Source organism: Ursus americanus, chromosome 2 (assembly GCF_024610735.1).
Source record: "Ursus americanus isolate L20-20 chromosome 2, mUrsAme1.1.p, whole genome shotgun sequence".
In the NCBI taxonomy this organism is placed as follows: Eukaryota; Metazoa; Chordata; class Mammalia; order Carnivora; family Ursidae; genus Ursus; species Ursus americanus.
The window spans coordinates 80,558,871-80,575,537 of NC_142128.1; the positions used below are offsets into that span (position 1 = coordinate 80,558,871).

At 35.2% G+C, this 16,667-nt stretch overlaps 1 protein-coding gene across 4 annotated transcripts in view; it reads left to right on the forward strand.

Annotated features, from left to right (window-relative positions):
• The window catches only part of TOR1AIP1 (torsin 1A interacting protein 1), a 36,222-nt gene extending 21,782 nt beyond the window's left edge, over positions 1-14,440 (forward strand). For 2 of the 4 annotated variants that reach the window (XM_045811486.2, XM_045811485.2), the window contains 5 exons: positions 2,505-2,546; positions 3,060-3,128; positions 9,212-9,256; positions 9,624-9,680; positions 12,022-14,440. In XM_045811486.2, the coding sequence (XP_045667442.2) occupies positions 2,505-2,546; positions 3,060-3,128; positions 9,212-9,256; positions 9,624-9,680; positions 12,022-12,806 (998 nt within the window). In that variant the 3' untranslated portion in view covers positions 12,807-14,440. The remainder of the gene's footprint in view (positions 1-2,504; positions 2,547-3,059; positions 3,129-9,211; positions 9,257-9,623; positions 9,681-12,021) is intronic. The other 2 variants (XM_045811488.2, XM_045811487.2) reach the window with 1 other exon arrangement.
• The last annotated feature ends 2,227 nt before the right edge of the window (positions 14,441-16,667 follow it).

A 16,667-nucleotide genomic window follows, 5' to 3' on the forward strand; every position in this document is an offset into this window, starting at 1 on the left:
TTTCCAATTTCCAGCACTTCCATGAAGTGTTGAAAAAGAGGTCTAGTGATTGCTAAACAACTCATCCAGCATCTTGAATTTGCTTCATCTCTGTACTCAAGCTTGAATTTGATTTTAAAAAACAAGAATCTGCATTCCGTGACTTGTTGAATGTCCTTGCTGCCCATATAAATTTGTTGACTGTTTTTAGTTTAATTTAACTAATGTAGTTTGAGCCTATTTATATGGACATATTCTAATAAGGATATAAATTTTATATGTAGTATGATTTGAGCTGTATTGGAAAAGTTTGGAAGGTTGGATAAGTAATAAACCAAGGCATAGTAAAAAGTTAATGATAAGCTAGGTGGTAGGTATATAAAAATCTTACAGCGTCACTTACAATCTTGAAAATTTTCACAAAGTGTTGAGAAAATATAACAAAAGAAAAGATTGGAAAGATACTAAAATGCTAATAACACTGATTTGTTCAGGATGGTAAAATAATTGGTGACATTTTTTTTTCCCTTCTGTATTTTGCAGATTACCTGCAGTGGATATGTATTTCTTAGGTTAAGCAGAAATGATACTGTTTTTTCTTTTTCATTTTTAAATCAAGTCCCAGAATTTGAGTTAATTATTAATCAGCCTAAAATATCTTTGTATATAAAATCTTCAAGGACTTTTTTCCTTTCCACATCACCTTTTTTGAATTATTTATTTATTTATTTTTAAAGATTTTAGTTCTTTATTTGTCAGAGAGAGAGAGAGAGAGCACGTGCACAAGCAGGGGGAGTGGCAAGCAGAGGGAGAAGCAGGGTTCCCACTGAGCAAGGAGCTGGATGTGGGACTCAATCCTGGGAACCTGGAATCATGACCTGAGCCGAAGGCAGACACTTAACTGACTGAGCCACCCAGGCGCCCCATGAGATTGTTTTTAAAGGAAAAGTCTCTAGAAATCTGTTTTGTAATCACTATGTTTATAGAATTCCACTTTATTTCATTTTATCTATATTTAGCTTTTAGAAGGTTCTGGGTTTGAACTTAAAACTGCGATAAAACAAAAGCCACTGAGACACAAAAATAAATCATTTGTGGAAAATTACTTGCTGAATCATCTTATATCTTTGCCCTTTGTTATACTACATTTTTGATTTTTGGAAGCTCTTGAAAGTATCTCCCTATATAAATTATGCTACATGCATACAGTGGAATACTTTTTAGTTATGAAAAATGAGTACTTTGTATACTAATGAATAGGTGATCAAGATATATATCCTTAAATCTAAGATGCCTTTATTTTATGTGTCACTGAGAAAGATAAACCATCCAGTTAAATTCTTGATTATAAGATACAAACCTAAGTCAGAGGCGTTTTTTGAAAAGTACTTCTTGGGGTGCCTGGGTGGCTCAGTTGGTTAAGGGTCTGATCTTGGTTTCGGCTCAGGTCATGATCTCAGGGTTGTAGGATTGAGCCGCATGTTGGACTCTGCACTCAGCGCAGAGTTGGTTTGAGATTCTTTCCTCTCCTTCCACTTCTGTCCTCACCCCTCCCATGCCACTCCCTCCCCACCCCCTCACATGCACATACGCTCTCTCAAATAAATAAATAAATAAATCTTAAAAAAAAAAAAAAAGTACTTCTTAAAAACCATGAAAGACATTTTAAAAAGCATGTGTCTACTTTTTTTTAAAAAGTATTTTGTTGGTATAGACCGAAAACAAATCTGAAAGAATATTCATATGTCTTAATCACCATGGTATTCCTGCACATAGTAGGCACTTAATAAATATTTATGAATTTTTAAGTTAATTATTTCTAGAATGTTTTATTTCTTTTACAGCTGGCATATTTTGCATTTGTATGCAGGAAAAAAACTGAAAAATTTATAGTGACACTTGTATCAGTGGGTAGAAATAACTCATTTCTTTAGGGCAGATTTGGAAATTTACTTTGTTATGATTGTTTGAAATATCATTTCTAATCATCCCATTGTATCATTTTACAATTGTCCTTAGATACCATCCCAAAACAAAAATTAGCATCTTTCTCTTCATAACTATTTTGCAATGCCCACAACGTTGCTTATGTAGTATAAACATATATGGACTGCCTAGGTTTATATCTCAGCCCTATTACCTGTAGATATGTAATCTTGGGCAAATGATCAATTTCAGTGCCCTTATTTGTAAATAGGAATAATGGTATCAACCACATGAAGTGTGAGAATTAAATAAAATTATACTTCATACCTGGTAAGCATTCAGTACACGCAGCCATTATTTTGATGGTATTGATCCTAAAGTTGACTTATTATTATCCAAATCTTGAATACTTTGAAGTTTAGAAAAGGGGAAAGAATGGATGCATCACCTATGTTTGGGACTGATGAAAGAAAGGTTTGATTTTTGTGGGGATTTTTTTGTTTATAGTATCCATATTATACAAGTACAATGTCTATGCAGTATCTTCACTGTACCTACTTCCACGTATTGTATGACCCTATCTTTGTTTTCTGTTTTAGGTCGAGACTTCCTAACTCTTGATAAGCAACCTCCCGTGCTAAGTAAGTGGTTGGTTGTCTGTTCTTTTATCAGTCAAGTAATTTTGACTTTGTCAAATTTGGATTTGAATTAGGGTTTTAGATTATTTTACCCTCTTTGCCTTTTAGTCCCACCACACTTTGGTACCAAATGTGTAATTACATGGGAATGTGTTTAGGACTATTTTACCTAAAGTAACTTCTTTACAAGAATAAATGGTTAACTTTTTTCTTCTTAAGTAATATTGAAATCAAATTCAAGTATTATTGAATTCAGTCATTCTCAGACCAGAACAAAGGACTTGTACATAGTTTTGTCTATTAGGTGATTATATATTTATTTGCTGCTTATTTTGCTGTAAGTCATGGTTCACCTTTCACTGGTAGATCCTTTAACATTATCTTTTACTTCTGAACCTATTGCTTTTGTTGTTTTCCTCCCCAGATGTGTTTTGCCTTTCTGATAAATTTACCTTGTAAATTTGTATACATTTCAAAGTATGTGAAATGATATCTTGATATATGTATTTGCTTCAGGCTCGGGATATCAAAAAACCCCTCAAGAATGGTTTGAACAACCCACAAGAAGGAGGGCTAGGATACATAGTAAGTTGATAAATCTCTACCTATTATTGAAATAATTAAGTTTATTTGCTTTCTGTTTTTCTTTATTATTCAACATACAAAAATATTTAGTTCTTCAGATAGGCATTTAAATGGATTGTGATTTCATTAATAAAGAACAGCTATGATTACTAGTTATCTCCATCTGTTTGGAGGAGCAGGAGAAGGTCTGGATGTAAAGCGTAAATTGTGGTGTGAGAAATACAGTACAGTATTGTTAACTATAGATACTGTGCTTTACAGTAGATTTCTAGGACTTACTCATCTTGTACAACTGAAACTGTACCCTTTAATACCTCCTCATTTTCCCCTTCCCCCAGCAACCACCATTCTACTACTCTCTGCTTCTGTGAATTTGACTGTTTTAGATTCCTCATAAAATGAATTGTCTGTCAGAACCTACAACCCTGTTGTCTTATATGATACAAAACATAGTAGATTTTATATGTATTATTAACACTAACCATTAAAAATGAGAAGATAATGTGAAAAAGAAATTTGTATTTATTTACAGGTATAATGATTCATAAATTGATAATGAAGAAGCAGCAGTATGATTGTTTTATGGGACCCTAGTGTAGTTGATTGCTTCATAGTAGCCTGTCCTGTACATTAATCAATGGGTCATTATAAAATTTCTATAGCATACAGTATTACAGTCATTTCATAATACAGTATTGGAAACATTGTTACTTCTTAAAAAACGTTTACCTGTGATGATAGGCTGATAGGCAGTTTCTCCAGTTACTAGAGAGAGAGAGGTATACAGTATCCTATTTCCTTGAAAGCAAAGTTATGAAAGTAAGAAAACTGACATTGTTAATTTTATATGAAGTATCACTCATCTTACGCCTATATGAGGATTAGCTATCCTCTTCCATACAAGTCTTGCACACAATGTTCTACACAGTGAGTACTTAGGAGAAGATGATGACACAAAAACATCTCCTACAGTTCCTGCCACACAGTTAGATTTTCACACAAAGACGCTCATACACATACAACAGATAAATTCATTAGCTGTACAGCGTGATGGTTAATTACTGTTCCTTAATTGGAAGTGCATCATCATAAAGGTCTTCAGCCTCATCTTCTTTGCATTGAGTAGGCTGAGGAGGAAGAGGGAAGGTTGGTCTTGCTGTTAAGAGTGGCAGAGGCTGAAAAGGTGGAGAATGTGGAAGGGGGGGCAAGAGAGGCAGGCACGTTCCAAAATATGTAATTTCTGTCTGACTTTTTTTGCCTTCTCATGTCTCAAAAAATATGTCTGTATGGTACCAACTTTCTTCCACCCTTTCCTTCAGTTTCAGTGCCTCTGTCAGAAAAGGGCCCACATCGTAAAAGAAGTTGAAGGCAGTCTTGAATAATCAGAACTCTTCTCCCAGATTATCTGATGTCAGTTTGTTTTCTGGCACTTCTTCTTCTGGGTCCTCTGCCTTCTTCCTTAGTGTGGGAGCACTCATCTCCATCAAGTCATCTTCTTTTAATCCCTCTGGTGTGTCTGTTTGCTCTTGAGTTTCTCTAAGATCCATATCTTTTTTTTAAATTCCAGTATAATTAACATACAGTGTGATACTAGTTTCACATGCACAGTATAGTGACTCAGCAATTACTCAGAGCTTATCACAGTAAGTGTACTCTTATTCCTCTTCACCTATTTTACCCATCCTCCCACCCACCGCCCCTCTGGTAACCATCAGTTTGTTCTCTATATTTAAGAGTCTGGTTTTTTGTTTGTTCTTTTTTCTTTGTTTGCTTTCTTTGTTAAATTCCACATATGAGTGAAGTCATATGGTAGTTGTCTTTCTCTGACTGACTTGTTCATTTCACTGGGCATTACACCCTCTAGATTCATCAATGATGTGCAAATGGCAAGATTTCATTCTTTTACACACACACACACACACACACACACACACACACACATATCCCACATCTTCTTTATCCATTCACCGATCAATGGACACTTAGATTGCTTCCATAATTTGGTTATTGTAAATAATGCTGCAATAAACATAGGGGTGTGTGTATCTTTTCAAATTAGTGTTTTCATATTCTTTGGGTAAATACCCAATAGTGGAATTACTGGATCATAGGGTAGTTCTATTTTTAATTTTTGGAGGAACCTCGATACTGTTTTCCATAGTGGCTGCACCAGTTTGCATTCCCACCATCACTACCACAAGGATTATTTTTCTCCACATCTGTGCCAACACTTGCTTCTTTTGTTTTTGATTTTCACCATTCTGACAGGTGTGAAGTGATAATCTCATTGTGGTTTTGATTTACATTTTCCTGTGATGAGTGATACTGAGCATCTTTTCGTGTGTCTCTTTGCCATCTGTGTGTCGTCTTCGTAGAAATAGCTAGTTCATGTCTTCTGCCTATTTTTAATTGGATTGTTTTTGTTTGTGTTGAGTTATAGAAGTTCTTTCTCTATTTTGGTTACTAATCCTTTATCAAATATGTCATTTGCAAATATTTTCTCCCATTATGTAGGTTGTCTTTTAGTTTTGTTGAGGGTTTCCTTTGCTGTGCAGAAGCTTTTTATTTTGGTGGAGTCCCAATAGTTTATTTTTACTTTTGTTTCCCTTGCCTCAGGAGACCTACCTAGAAAAAATGTTGCTATGGCCAATGTCAGAGCCATTACTGCCTGTGCTCTTTTTCAGGATTTTTATGGTTTCAGCTCTTATATTTAGGTCCTAAATTCATTTTGAGTTTATTTTTGTATAATGGTATAAGAAAGTGGTCCAGTTTTATTCTGCATGTAGCTGTCCAGTTTTCCCAACACTATTTGTTGAAGAGACTGTCTTTTTCCCATTGCATATTCTTGCCTCCTTTGTTGAAGATTGACTATGTAATCATGAGTTTATTTCTGGGCTCTATTCTGTTCCATTGATCTATATGTCTGTTTTTGTGTCAGTACCATACTGTTTTGATTACTACAGCTTTTTAGTATATCTTGAAATCTAAGTCCGTATCTTGAAACCCTTCACCCCTTACCTTTTTTGTCATATTCATGATCTCTTTCATGATTTCCTTGATTGACTATATTGTAAATCCTGTGAGGTCATACACATCTGGACACAGTTTTCTCCAGCAGGAATTTATTGTTTTGGGTTTGATGGCTTTTTCTGTAACAACTATGGCATTATTAAAGTATATACTACCATTAATTTTATGCAATTACTATTTACTACTGCATCTTTAGGTTTCTTTACATTTCTTTCAGCTGTGAATGGCACCATGTAAAGTCTGTGTGTGTAAATTGTGATAAATTTTAACTTTTTGTAATTTGTATTTTATGGTAGCAAACGATGAAATAGTATCTACATATGTTTTATGCATTCATGAAATACCTAACTTTTTCTTAATATTTTAAAATATTTCTAGGCTGTGCAATTTGACTGAGGTTTTTCAAACTGTTGCAAATCTTCAAAAAAATTTCCAATGTATTTATTTTTTAAAAATCCACATATAGGGGTGCCTGATCAGTTGAGCATCTGCCTTCGGCTCAGGTCATGATCCCAGGGTCCTGGGATAGAGCCCTGCATTGAGCTCCCTGCTCTGCGGGGAGCCTGCTTCTCCCTCTGTCCCTCCTCCTACTTGTGCTCTCTCTTTCTCTTTCTCTAAAATAAATAAATAGATTTAAAAAAAAAATCCACATATAAGTGGACCTGCACAGTTCAAACCTATATTGCTCAAGGATCAACTGTCTATGCCACATTGTTTTATCCATTCATCTGTCAGCGGACATTTAGGTTGTTTCCATGTCTTGGCTATTGTGAATATTACTGCAGTGAACATGGGCACAAGCTGTCTCTTCAAGATGCTAATTTCATTTCCTTTGGGTATATATCCAAAGTGGGATTGCTGGATCATATGGTAGTTTCGTTCTTCAATTTCTGAGGGGCCTTTGTACTCTTTTCCATAGTGGCTATAGCAACTTATATTCCTACCTACAGTGTAAAAGGGTTCCCTTTTCTCTAAAACCTCTGTACAACCCTTGCTCTTGTTTTTTGGGTAATAGCCATCTTAACGGGTGTGAGGTGAATCTTACTATGATTTTGACCACATAGCCTATCACGTTTTTTAAGTGTGCTATAATCCTCTGGTCTATTTTTGCTTTTGTTGCCTGTGATTTTGGTGTCATATATAGGAAATCATTGCCAAGACCAATGTCAGGGAGCTTTTTCCCTTTTTTTTCCCTGGGAGTTTTATGGTTTGGGTTTTTTTTTTTTTTTTTTTTTTTTTAGCTTTATTTAAGCAATCTCCACACCCAACATGGGGCTCAAACTCACTACCCCAGGATCAGTTGTCACATGCTTCTCAACTGAGCCATCAAGGTGCCCCCTGTAGTTTTGGTTCTTATGTTTAAGTCTTTAATCCGTTTTGATTTTTTGTGTATGGTCCAATTTCATTCTTTTGCTTGTGGATATCCAGTTTTCCCAGCACCATTTATTCAGGAGACTGTCCCCATCGTTTATTCTTGATATTATTCTATAATATCAGTTGACCATATCTGCATGGATTTATTTCTAAACTCTGTTCTCTTCTGTTGGTCTCTATGTCTGTTTTTATGCCAGTACCATACTGTTTTGATTACTCTAGCTTTATAATGTATCTTGAAGTCAGGAAGTGTGATGCCCCCAGCTTTGTTCTTACTCAGAATTTCTTTGACTATTTGGAATCTTTTGTGTTTCCATATAAATTGTTTTCTATTTCTGTAAAAAATGCCATTGGAATTTTTATGAGGATTGTACTGAATCTATAGATTGCTTTGGGTAGTATAGACATTATAAGAATATTAATTCTCCAATCACAAACATGGGTATCTTTCCATTTAGTTGTGTCTGCTTTAATTTTTTATTATTGTTTTATAGTTTTCAGTGTATAAGTCTTTCACTTCCTTGGTTAAGTTTATTCCTAAGTATTTTATTCTTTTTGATACTATTGTAAATGGGATTATTTTCTTAATTTTTTTAATTTTAAAATTTAAAATGTTCTCTGAGTTATGTAGATATTACATTTGTTACATAATAACTATAACATATGATAAGTATAGTATATATTATATAGTTATATATTATAGTTAGGTGTTATATAAAAAATTATCTCATTTGATCTTTTTGTATAACAATGTGTATTACAGTATTATAGTTTTATATTATTATAATTACATATTATTATAATATCGTATATTATTTTATTTGATCTTTGCAACCATAGAGTAAGGTATTCAAGATAAACGTGACTTGATGGAATTTTTATTTGTTTTATTTATTTGTTTGTTTTAGTAATTATAGTTCATTTGTTTTAGTAATACAGTTGTTAACTTTGATGACCTAACTTAGAAGTTTCTAAATAATGTAATTTCCTAGGCTAAACCGGTAATTGTAAAACAATATGCCTTTAGAATGAAGGTTCATGTCATTTTGTCTCATTTGAGGTTTTTTTGGTCATATGACCAGAAATAAGACTATTTCTATATTTTAGCAGTGCTAATTTTATACCTCTAGTTTAGTCCAGTGTTTCTCAAATGAAAGCTCTTGCTAAACATCAGGAAGGTCATGTATAGATACTTAAGTTCTAAAACTCCAGGCAAATGATGGATGGCCGTATTGGTAAATGTAGGTCATACGAATTAGTAACTCAGCCTCTCTGCCTTCTAAACCCTGTCCTTCCATTTCTTCTTTCTTTTATGTTAAAATCAGTGGTCATGCCAAGAAGGATGGAGGCAAAAAGTAAAGAGTTAGGATAGTTTTTGTTTGCTAAAATAATGATAGAAATAGAGATTTGGTGGAGTCATGAGAAAATTATTTTTGGAATCTGTGGTTTAACCACAAACCTAAATAAAACAGAATTATCTATTAATAGAAATGGTGAAGAGTTTTTAATATAATTTTTAAAATAATACTGATATTTGAAATGATCAGAGGCACCAGAGTAAATATTTGTATCAGTATGAGATAGAGAATAGGATTAACATTGCATTTTACCTTAAAACCCCTTATCCAGGTAGCTCAGTAATCCATAATCTATATTTTGTCCTTTTTTCCCTCTTACAGCATCATCTTCAGGCAAGAGTTCAATATATGGCAGTTTTTCAGATGGTATAACATGTTTTCTTTTCTTTTAGTTGTGCTTATTTTCTTTGTTCTCTTAACTTTGTGCCATAAGTTTCACTACTTCTATTAAATAATTTGGGTCAAATACTTTAACGCTTTCTCACAAAACAAATGTATTAGGAGTATGCTTTATACTAGACCCCATGGCACGCTGTGAATAATTATGAAAGAAATAACTCTTGAATCTCAAGGAGCTGTCAGTCTAATGGGCACTTAGATCTTCCACTTTTTCTTCTATTTCTGGCTGATTTCTGCCTTATATTCTCTTGGTGGAATGTATATTTTCTTTCTCTGTTGGAAATGCTTAAATTATAAACCATAAATTGATAGTCTTTATTACTCCTATCATTAGATGACAACATTCAGAAATCAGAGCTTGGAAACTGGTCTCCATCAACCTCCAGCCAACGTAAGTTTGTCTACTCAGTTTTTATTAAGTGAGTTTCTAAAATTGGTCATTCATAATTGTTTTAAATGCAATTTGAAGAATTGTATTTTAAGCACTTATGAAGAAAAAGTATATATTTTGCTAGCAGTGAAATTCTTTAAGGACAAACTATATGAAACAACATCTGGTTTTCCCCTTCACTTAATTAGCTATAAGACCAAAAGTAAAAGTTAATAAGCAGAACTACTAATACCAATAACCAGGTGAACCTTGGTGAGTCAAAAGAAAGATGGCACATAGCGTGATGTAATAGGATTACCATGGATTTTAGAGTCCATAAACCTGTATTTGGATTACATTGGACCACTTAACTTTCTATTACAGCCTTGCAGCAAGTTTCTTTAATTCTCTAAGCCTATTTATTATCCCGAATGAGTACTAAGAAAATAACTTCACAGTGACTCTCACTTTGGTCTCAATATCACTTTCTACTAGCAAAATTAGTACCTTAAAGAGCCTTTTTTTATTTTAATATGGGCTATACTTACCCATATTTACCTAGAAATTGAAATTGAAAAATTTTTTAAATACCTATTTCTAAATCATTTAGTAACAATAGTGACAGATTGCTTATATTTTCTAATCTCTTTAATGTCTGACTTAATAAAACAGAGCTGGATTCTCATATTTGCTTCTGTATTCAGTCTGTTACAATATATTGTTCGGTTGCAGTATATACAAAAATCCAGCTTTATACAGATAATATAGATTTTTTAATAGTCTAAAGATAATTTTGGATATTCTCTTTTGATACTATCCAAAACTCAACAAGTTACTTTAAATGTGAGATCTGAAACCAAATTAGTGAACTTTTTGTGTTCTATTACATTAAAATCCATTGGTCTTTCTTGTACTTTGAATGCAGTATCATATACTGATCATTTGGAAAATACTGATTCACTAAGTTACGTAGATCTTCTGAATGTTGACACATTTCTAATACAGTATAAAAAGATCACATTTGTTAGTATCACCACCAGTCTTAAGACAGAGTCTTTAAGGATTCAGGAGCCGTCAAGCTTATAGTGGCAGATACAATATTTCCACAATACTGATTTTCACTTTAAACTGTGAATTTTATAATTGGCAACAAATATTGTCAGTTATTTTCCTAGAAACAACAGACTCACTTTGTTCATTTTCAAGAAAATGTCTGCCAAATACTCAAGTCTGACTAACCATAGTTTGTCACTTGTTCTTAAAAGTACTAGTTGAGCTCAACTCAGTTGCACAAAATTCTTTTCCTTGAGAAAACTACTGCAGTGTGCTAGGTATTAGAAGTGCTTTATGTATATTTCCCAGTTCTTCACATACTCTATTGAGATTTGTACTCGAGTTGAATTTTAATAAGATGAATAATTTTAACTGCTTTATGAAACAGTTTCACTGATAGCCTTAAATGTATGGCTGTGAGTACAAAGACTGCATTAGTACTGCCCTGGGATCCGTGCTAAGATATCATTTTCACATAACATCTTAGTGTCAGGAGACTAGCTTTAATCTCAAGGACGGGTTCTTGGAAGGACCTCAAGGTACCCACAAATCACACTTTGAGAACTATTGCTCTAAAAGGTCCATAGTACAAATAAAATAGAAGGTGTAAAAGTATTACTGTTGCTATCCTATTAAATGAAGTGGTATATGAGAAAGTGCTTATAAACTGAAAAGCACTAGATAAATGTAAATTGATATCATTATTGCCAATAATAACTTTGGGCTCAATTTTACTGGTATTGACTTGCATTCCACAAATGTGGGCATCAGTGTAATTAAAGGGACAGCTAGCTATTATAATATATGGAAGATGTTCACTTAATAGTGCATCCTTTTTTAATCCCTTTATATACTTCAGGAACATTCCACCTTGGATAATAAGATGTATGAAGTCTGAGTGTCTAAATATAAAAATACTTTATCAAGTGACTTTTTTATTGTTTGCCTCCCAAATATTAGCAGTAGTAATAATAGTTTTGCTTTATAAATTATACTATTTCTGACTTGCTTATGCCATTTCATATCTTTGAATTCTATTTTTTCCTCTAAAGCTTTTTGTCATTTTGACATTGAAGAGACACATGCATACTTATACACCTAAAACCTTTGGGCGTGAGGTTTTCTTAAATACATGTGATGAACATTTCTTTAAGAAAGTAGATTATTAGCTCTATTCTTTAAATTCCTTCCTCTTTTATCTAGTGTTTGTGAAGATTAATACTGATTTTAAAAGTCACTTGTCCTTGAATCTAAGAAAAAGGTATTTGAATCTGTCATTTCCTTTTTTTTTTTTTTTTGTCCTGAGCAGAAGTGACTGGACAACCCAAAAGTGCATCTTTTATCAAGACATGGTGGTGGCTACCTGTTCTGATAGTTTCTTTGGCTGTTGGGAGTTTTTTGTTCACTCCTAGTCCTGAGGTAGAAACCACTGCTGTTCAAGAGTTCCAGAACCAGATGAGACAACTTATGAATAAGTATCAAGGTCAAGATGAGAAGCTGTGGAAGAGGAGCCTCACTTTCCTGGAAAAACATCTTAATAGCTCCCAGCCTCGGCCTCAGCCTGCTATCCTGCTGCTCACTGCTGCTCGGGATGCTGAAGAAGCACTCAGGTGCCTAAGCGAACAGATCGCTGACGCCTACTCTTCGTTCCGTAGCGTCCGTGCCATCCGGATCGATGGGGCGGGCAAAGCTACTCAAGACAGTGATGTTGTCAAACAGGAGGTAGATTGGGAACTGAGCAATGGATTCAAGAATGGCCAGAACGCGGCTGTGGTGCACCGCTTTGAGTCCCTGCCTGCAGGCTCTACCTTGATCTTCTACAAGTATTGTGACCATGAAAATGCCGCCTTCAAAGATGTAGCCTTAGTCCTGACGGTCTTGTTGGAGGAAGAGACGCTTTCGACCAGTCTAGGCCTAAAGGAAATTGAAGAAAAAGTGAGAGATTTCCTCAAAGTCAAGTTCACTAACTCTGACACACCCAACTCCTACAAACATATGGACCCAGACAAATTGAGCGGGCTCTGGAGCCGTATTTCTCACTTGGTCCTGCCTGTCCAACCTGAAAATGCCCTGAAAAGTGGCATCTGCTTATAAAGGGTGACAGAAGACAAAATCATTTTTCGAGTTCTGAAAATTTTTCAGACTTCATAGCCAGAGATGGGACTCAGAGCTCTTTTTGAAAGAACTGGTTTCTTTTTAAAGGAAGTTAACTTCTTATGTAAACGTGGAACATCTGAATCATTTATTCAGCCCAATTCTCTGTTCCTTGAGAGAATCATTTCCCTGTTTCCATTGAGATCCGTGTTAATGATCTCTGAGGACTATAGATTATATGCGGTCCCGAGAGGATCTGTTTAGATTCGGGGTTGAAACATTATTTCTATGGTATGACCAGACCAGGTTGGGGGGGATTGGGCTCCTTCCTATGAATCCTCTCAATTTTTTAAGTTAGATTGTTCACAGAGTTTGCTGTTAGTAAGGCAGCTCTCTAAACACAACTGTGGGTTTTCCCATTTTGTTCTCTTACGTCATTTAGGTGCGAGTTCCTTAGTCAGCTTCCCCTTATAGGAACAAGAGTAATGAAAGGTCACCTGAGTGTGTGTTCGGACTTTTTTTTTTTCCTTTGTTTTTGGAGGGCGGGAGAAGGAAGCAAGGGAAAAGAGAAATTGTGGAATGAGGAAGGAAAAGGGGGGGGAGTCTTCAAGGTGAAATTTAAAATAAGCCACTGAGACTTCGGTCACTCAGGCAAGGCCATATAAACTCCATTCTCAGTGAATTCTATTGGGGTTTGTTCTTCACGTGTCCTTTTTTTCCTTTAAGAAATTTTTGGTCCTCCCAAGGATTTTGAAGCATGTATATTATAAGGTTTAGCATTATTTGTTCATTTGACTCTGAAGGGTGTGGTCAATTCAGAGCAGATTATTTTGGACATATCCTGAAGCTTTTGTTTTGAATTCAGTAATACAGTTGCAGGAATTGGTAAACCATTGGTCAGCCAGCTTTCCTGGACTGTCAGAGAAGGATTTGATTTTCTGCGTGCAGTCCTAAGTCCTTTAATGACACTCTTAAGACAAATGGAAAGATTTACTATGCACGTGATAAATTTTGTAAGAGTGCCTCAAGCCAAAAAGAAAGGGAACTGTACCACATGTGAAGAATGTTGAAATGTGCTATCGTGTGTCCCCGTGCTACCCTTGCATTTCAGGGGTCGCTTTGCTTCTGTAACTGAGCTTTCGCATCTGTCGACTGCTTTGTTTTTCTTCAAATCTTAAGATTCCGGATCCACCATGTTTTGTTTTGTTTTTTATTGGCTACAAACCTTTGAATGAAAATACTGTTTTTAGAATACTAGAGGCAGTCATTGGCTTTATCATTCACCTTTTGAGGATCCCATGCCTGGTAATGGAGTGTGGTCTGGTTTCTTACAACTAGGACAAACAGTATTCACAAATTTATACCCTTTATTGAAATTCGCTCCTGACTGTCAGAAGTCAGGCCATCTGATTTATAGAGGATTCTAAAACAAGAGTTTTTGAAAAGGCTTATTTTATACACATACATTATATGGAGAAAAAAAATGTTTTTATTAAATGTTTCACTGACCAAAATAATTTTAAAGACATTAATGTTACTTATATCTTTCAGGAAAAATAATTGTAGCAGGTGATCTGTAAATGACTTTAGAGGCTATTTTAGTAATTTAAATAAATTTACTTTCTTTGTTTGTACTCTGTGTGTTGTAAACTTAATGATTCATAAACATTTTTTTTCCAGTTAATCCTAGAGTTTTCTTTACACTTGAACAATTTTAGTAACTTCTGCTAAGAGAAACAAAGGCCAAAGAACTAGAGCCATTCACAAGAATATTGGTTAAAAATATAATCACCATGGTTTTCTGTTTCATGCAGGTATTTGAATTATCACTATATTGGAATTAATTTAAGTTTTCCTGACTTGACAAAAGTATCTGCAGCATTGTTTCTCAAATTTTTCCTTCTCACCTCACTAAAGCGCCTTTTTAGATATTTTTTTCCCTAATTGTCTATCCCCTTGAAATTCTAATACCACACATATACTATATCTGTTTATGGACTTTGTATATTTTTGTTCTTTATGCATAGAAGAGTAAGATTTTTTGCCCTCCAAGAACCAGTAGTTGTCCCCGCTGAGAATGCATACTCAAGAACATCTGTATTTAATTTAATTTAATTTATGTATGTATGTATGTATTTATTTATGTATTTATCTATTAATTGACTCCATGCCCAGCATGGAGCCCAGTGTCAGGCTTGAACTCACAACCTTGAGATCAAGACTTGAGCTGAGATCGAGTTGGACGCTTAACTGACTGAGCCACCCAGTCACCCTGAGAACATGCGTATTTTCGATGCTGCCTAAAACATTCTGTTTTCTGTTTATGTTATTACCCTTTTGGAAGGGAAAATTTAGTAAGTCATCCGCTTGAAAATAGGAGCTTGGGTTTCTAGAAATTAGGCACATTGTGACTTTGGGTGGCAACACTGGCCCAGGGAAAACCACAGCACAGTACTGGTCTTACAGATTTCTAGAAACTTAATTTGCTTCCCTTCCTTCAGTGACTCTCATATTATCTTTAGGGAAGTTTTCTAAACCTCCAATTTGCAAAACAAAGTTTGGAATTGAACTTGATTTTTATTCTATGAAGAGAATTGTAGCTTGTTTGCATAGTTCATGCCATTAGTTAATGCCTAAAGATACAAAATCTAGTTTCCCTTTGGAAAGTGGCCCTTGTGTTGGCAACATAAGGAAGCATTTCTATTGAATGGTAATGGACTGTTCTGCTATATTGTCTCTATCAAGGTCATAGAGTAAAATCTTAACAGTATGAGGATTCTATTGGCATTAGCCACCTGGGAAGAAGACGTGAGCGCTGAGTTGGAAAACAAGCTGAGAAGGTTGCCATCGACTAAAAGGAAAGTCCTGCCCTGAATATCTTTCTCTCTTTGGCCTGGATTCAGAGAAGTCCTGGTGTGCTTGCAAGCTCTTGGGGATTGTAGGGAAGATAGTCTGTAATGAGCATAAATAGGCAGGAACCCCTCACCATTTACATATTTTACCCTTCTCTTTTGCCCATTCTTTTTTTTTTATATAAGATTTTCTTTCTTTCTTTCTTTCTTTCTTTCTTTCTTTCTTTCTCTCTCTCTCTCTCTCTCTCTCTCTCTCTCTTTCTTCTTTCTTTCTTTCTTTCTTTCTTTCTTTCTTTCTTTCTTTCTTTCTTTCTTTCTTTCTTTCTTTCTTTCTTTCTTCTTTCTTTCCAGCCAGCGAGAGAGGGAACACAGCAGGGGAGTGGGAGAGGAAGAAGCAGGCTCCCAGCGCCCGAGCCCAATGTGGGACTCGATCCTGGCACGCCGGGATCACGCCCTGAGCCGAAGGCAGACGCCTAACAACTGCGCTACCCAGGCACCCCTTGCCCATTCTTAGACACATCTGGAATAGTTCCTCATTTCTTGCCTTCTCCCTTTCTCCAATTTTATGCTTTGCTAATTCTTACTTGTTTGTTCTTCAGGGCTCAGTTTTTTAGGCAGAACTTCACTGAAACCTTCACTAGTTTCCTTTCCCCAATCCTGGTTTAGGTGCCTCTTTTTTATGTTCTCATTCATCATATATTACCTGACACAGCAGTTAGCACACTCTGCACTACCATAAGCCTCTTGGGAGCAAGAGAGTGTCATCAGTACATGCACAGTGGTAACCACAGCCTGCTCAAATATTTGTTGAATAAAAAATGCACTCCCTACCTAGTTACCTAAAATTGGTAAGTTGCATCTTAGCACTTCACTTGCTTTTTCCTGTTATTCCTGAGCCTTTTTCTAAAGCTGTATAACTACTTCAGCCCCAGTTTAGTAGTGCTATGGGTAATTTAAGGAAGAGGACCGATGCCATAGGATACTGGTTCTTTTCTGGTGGAAGCAAGGA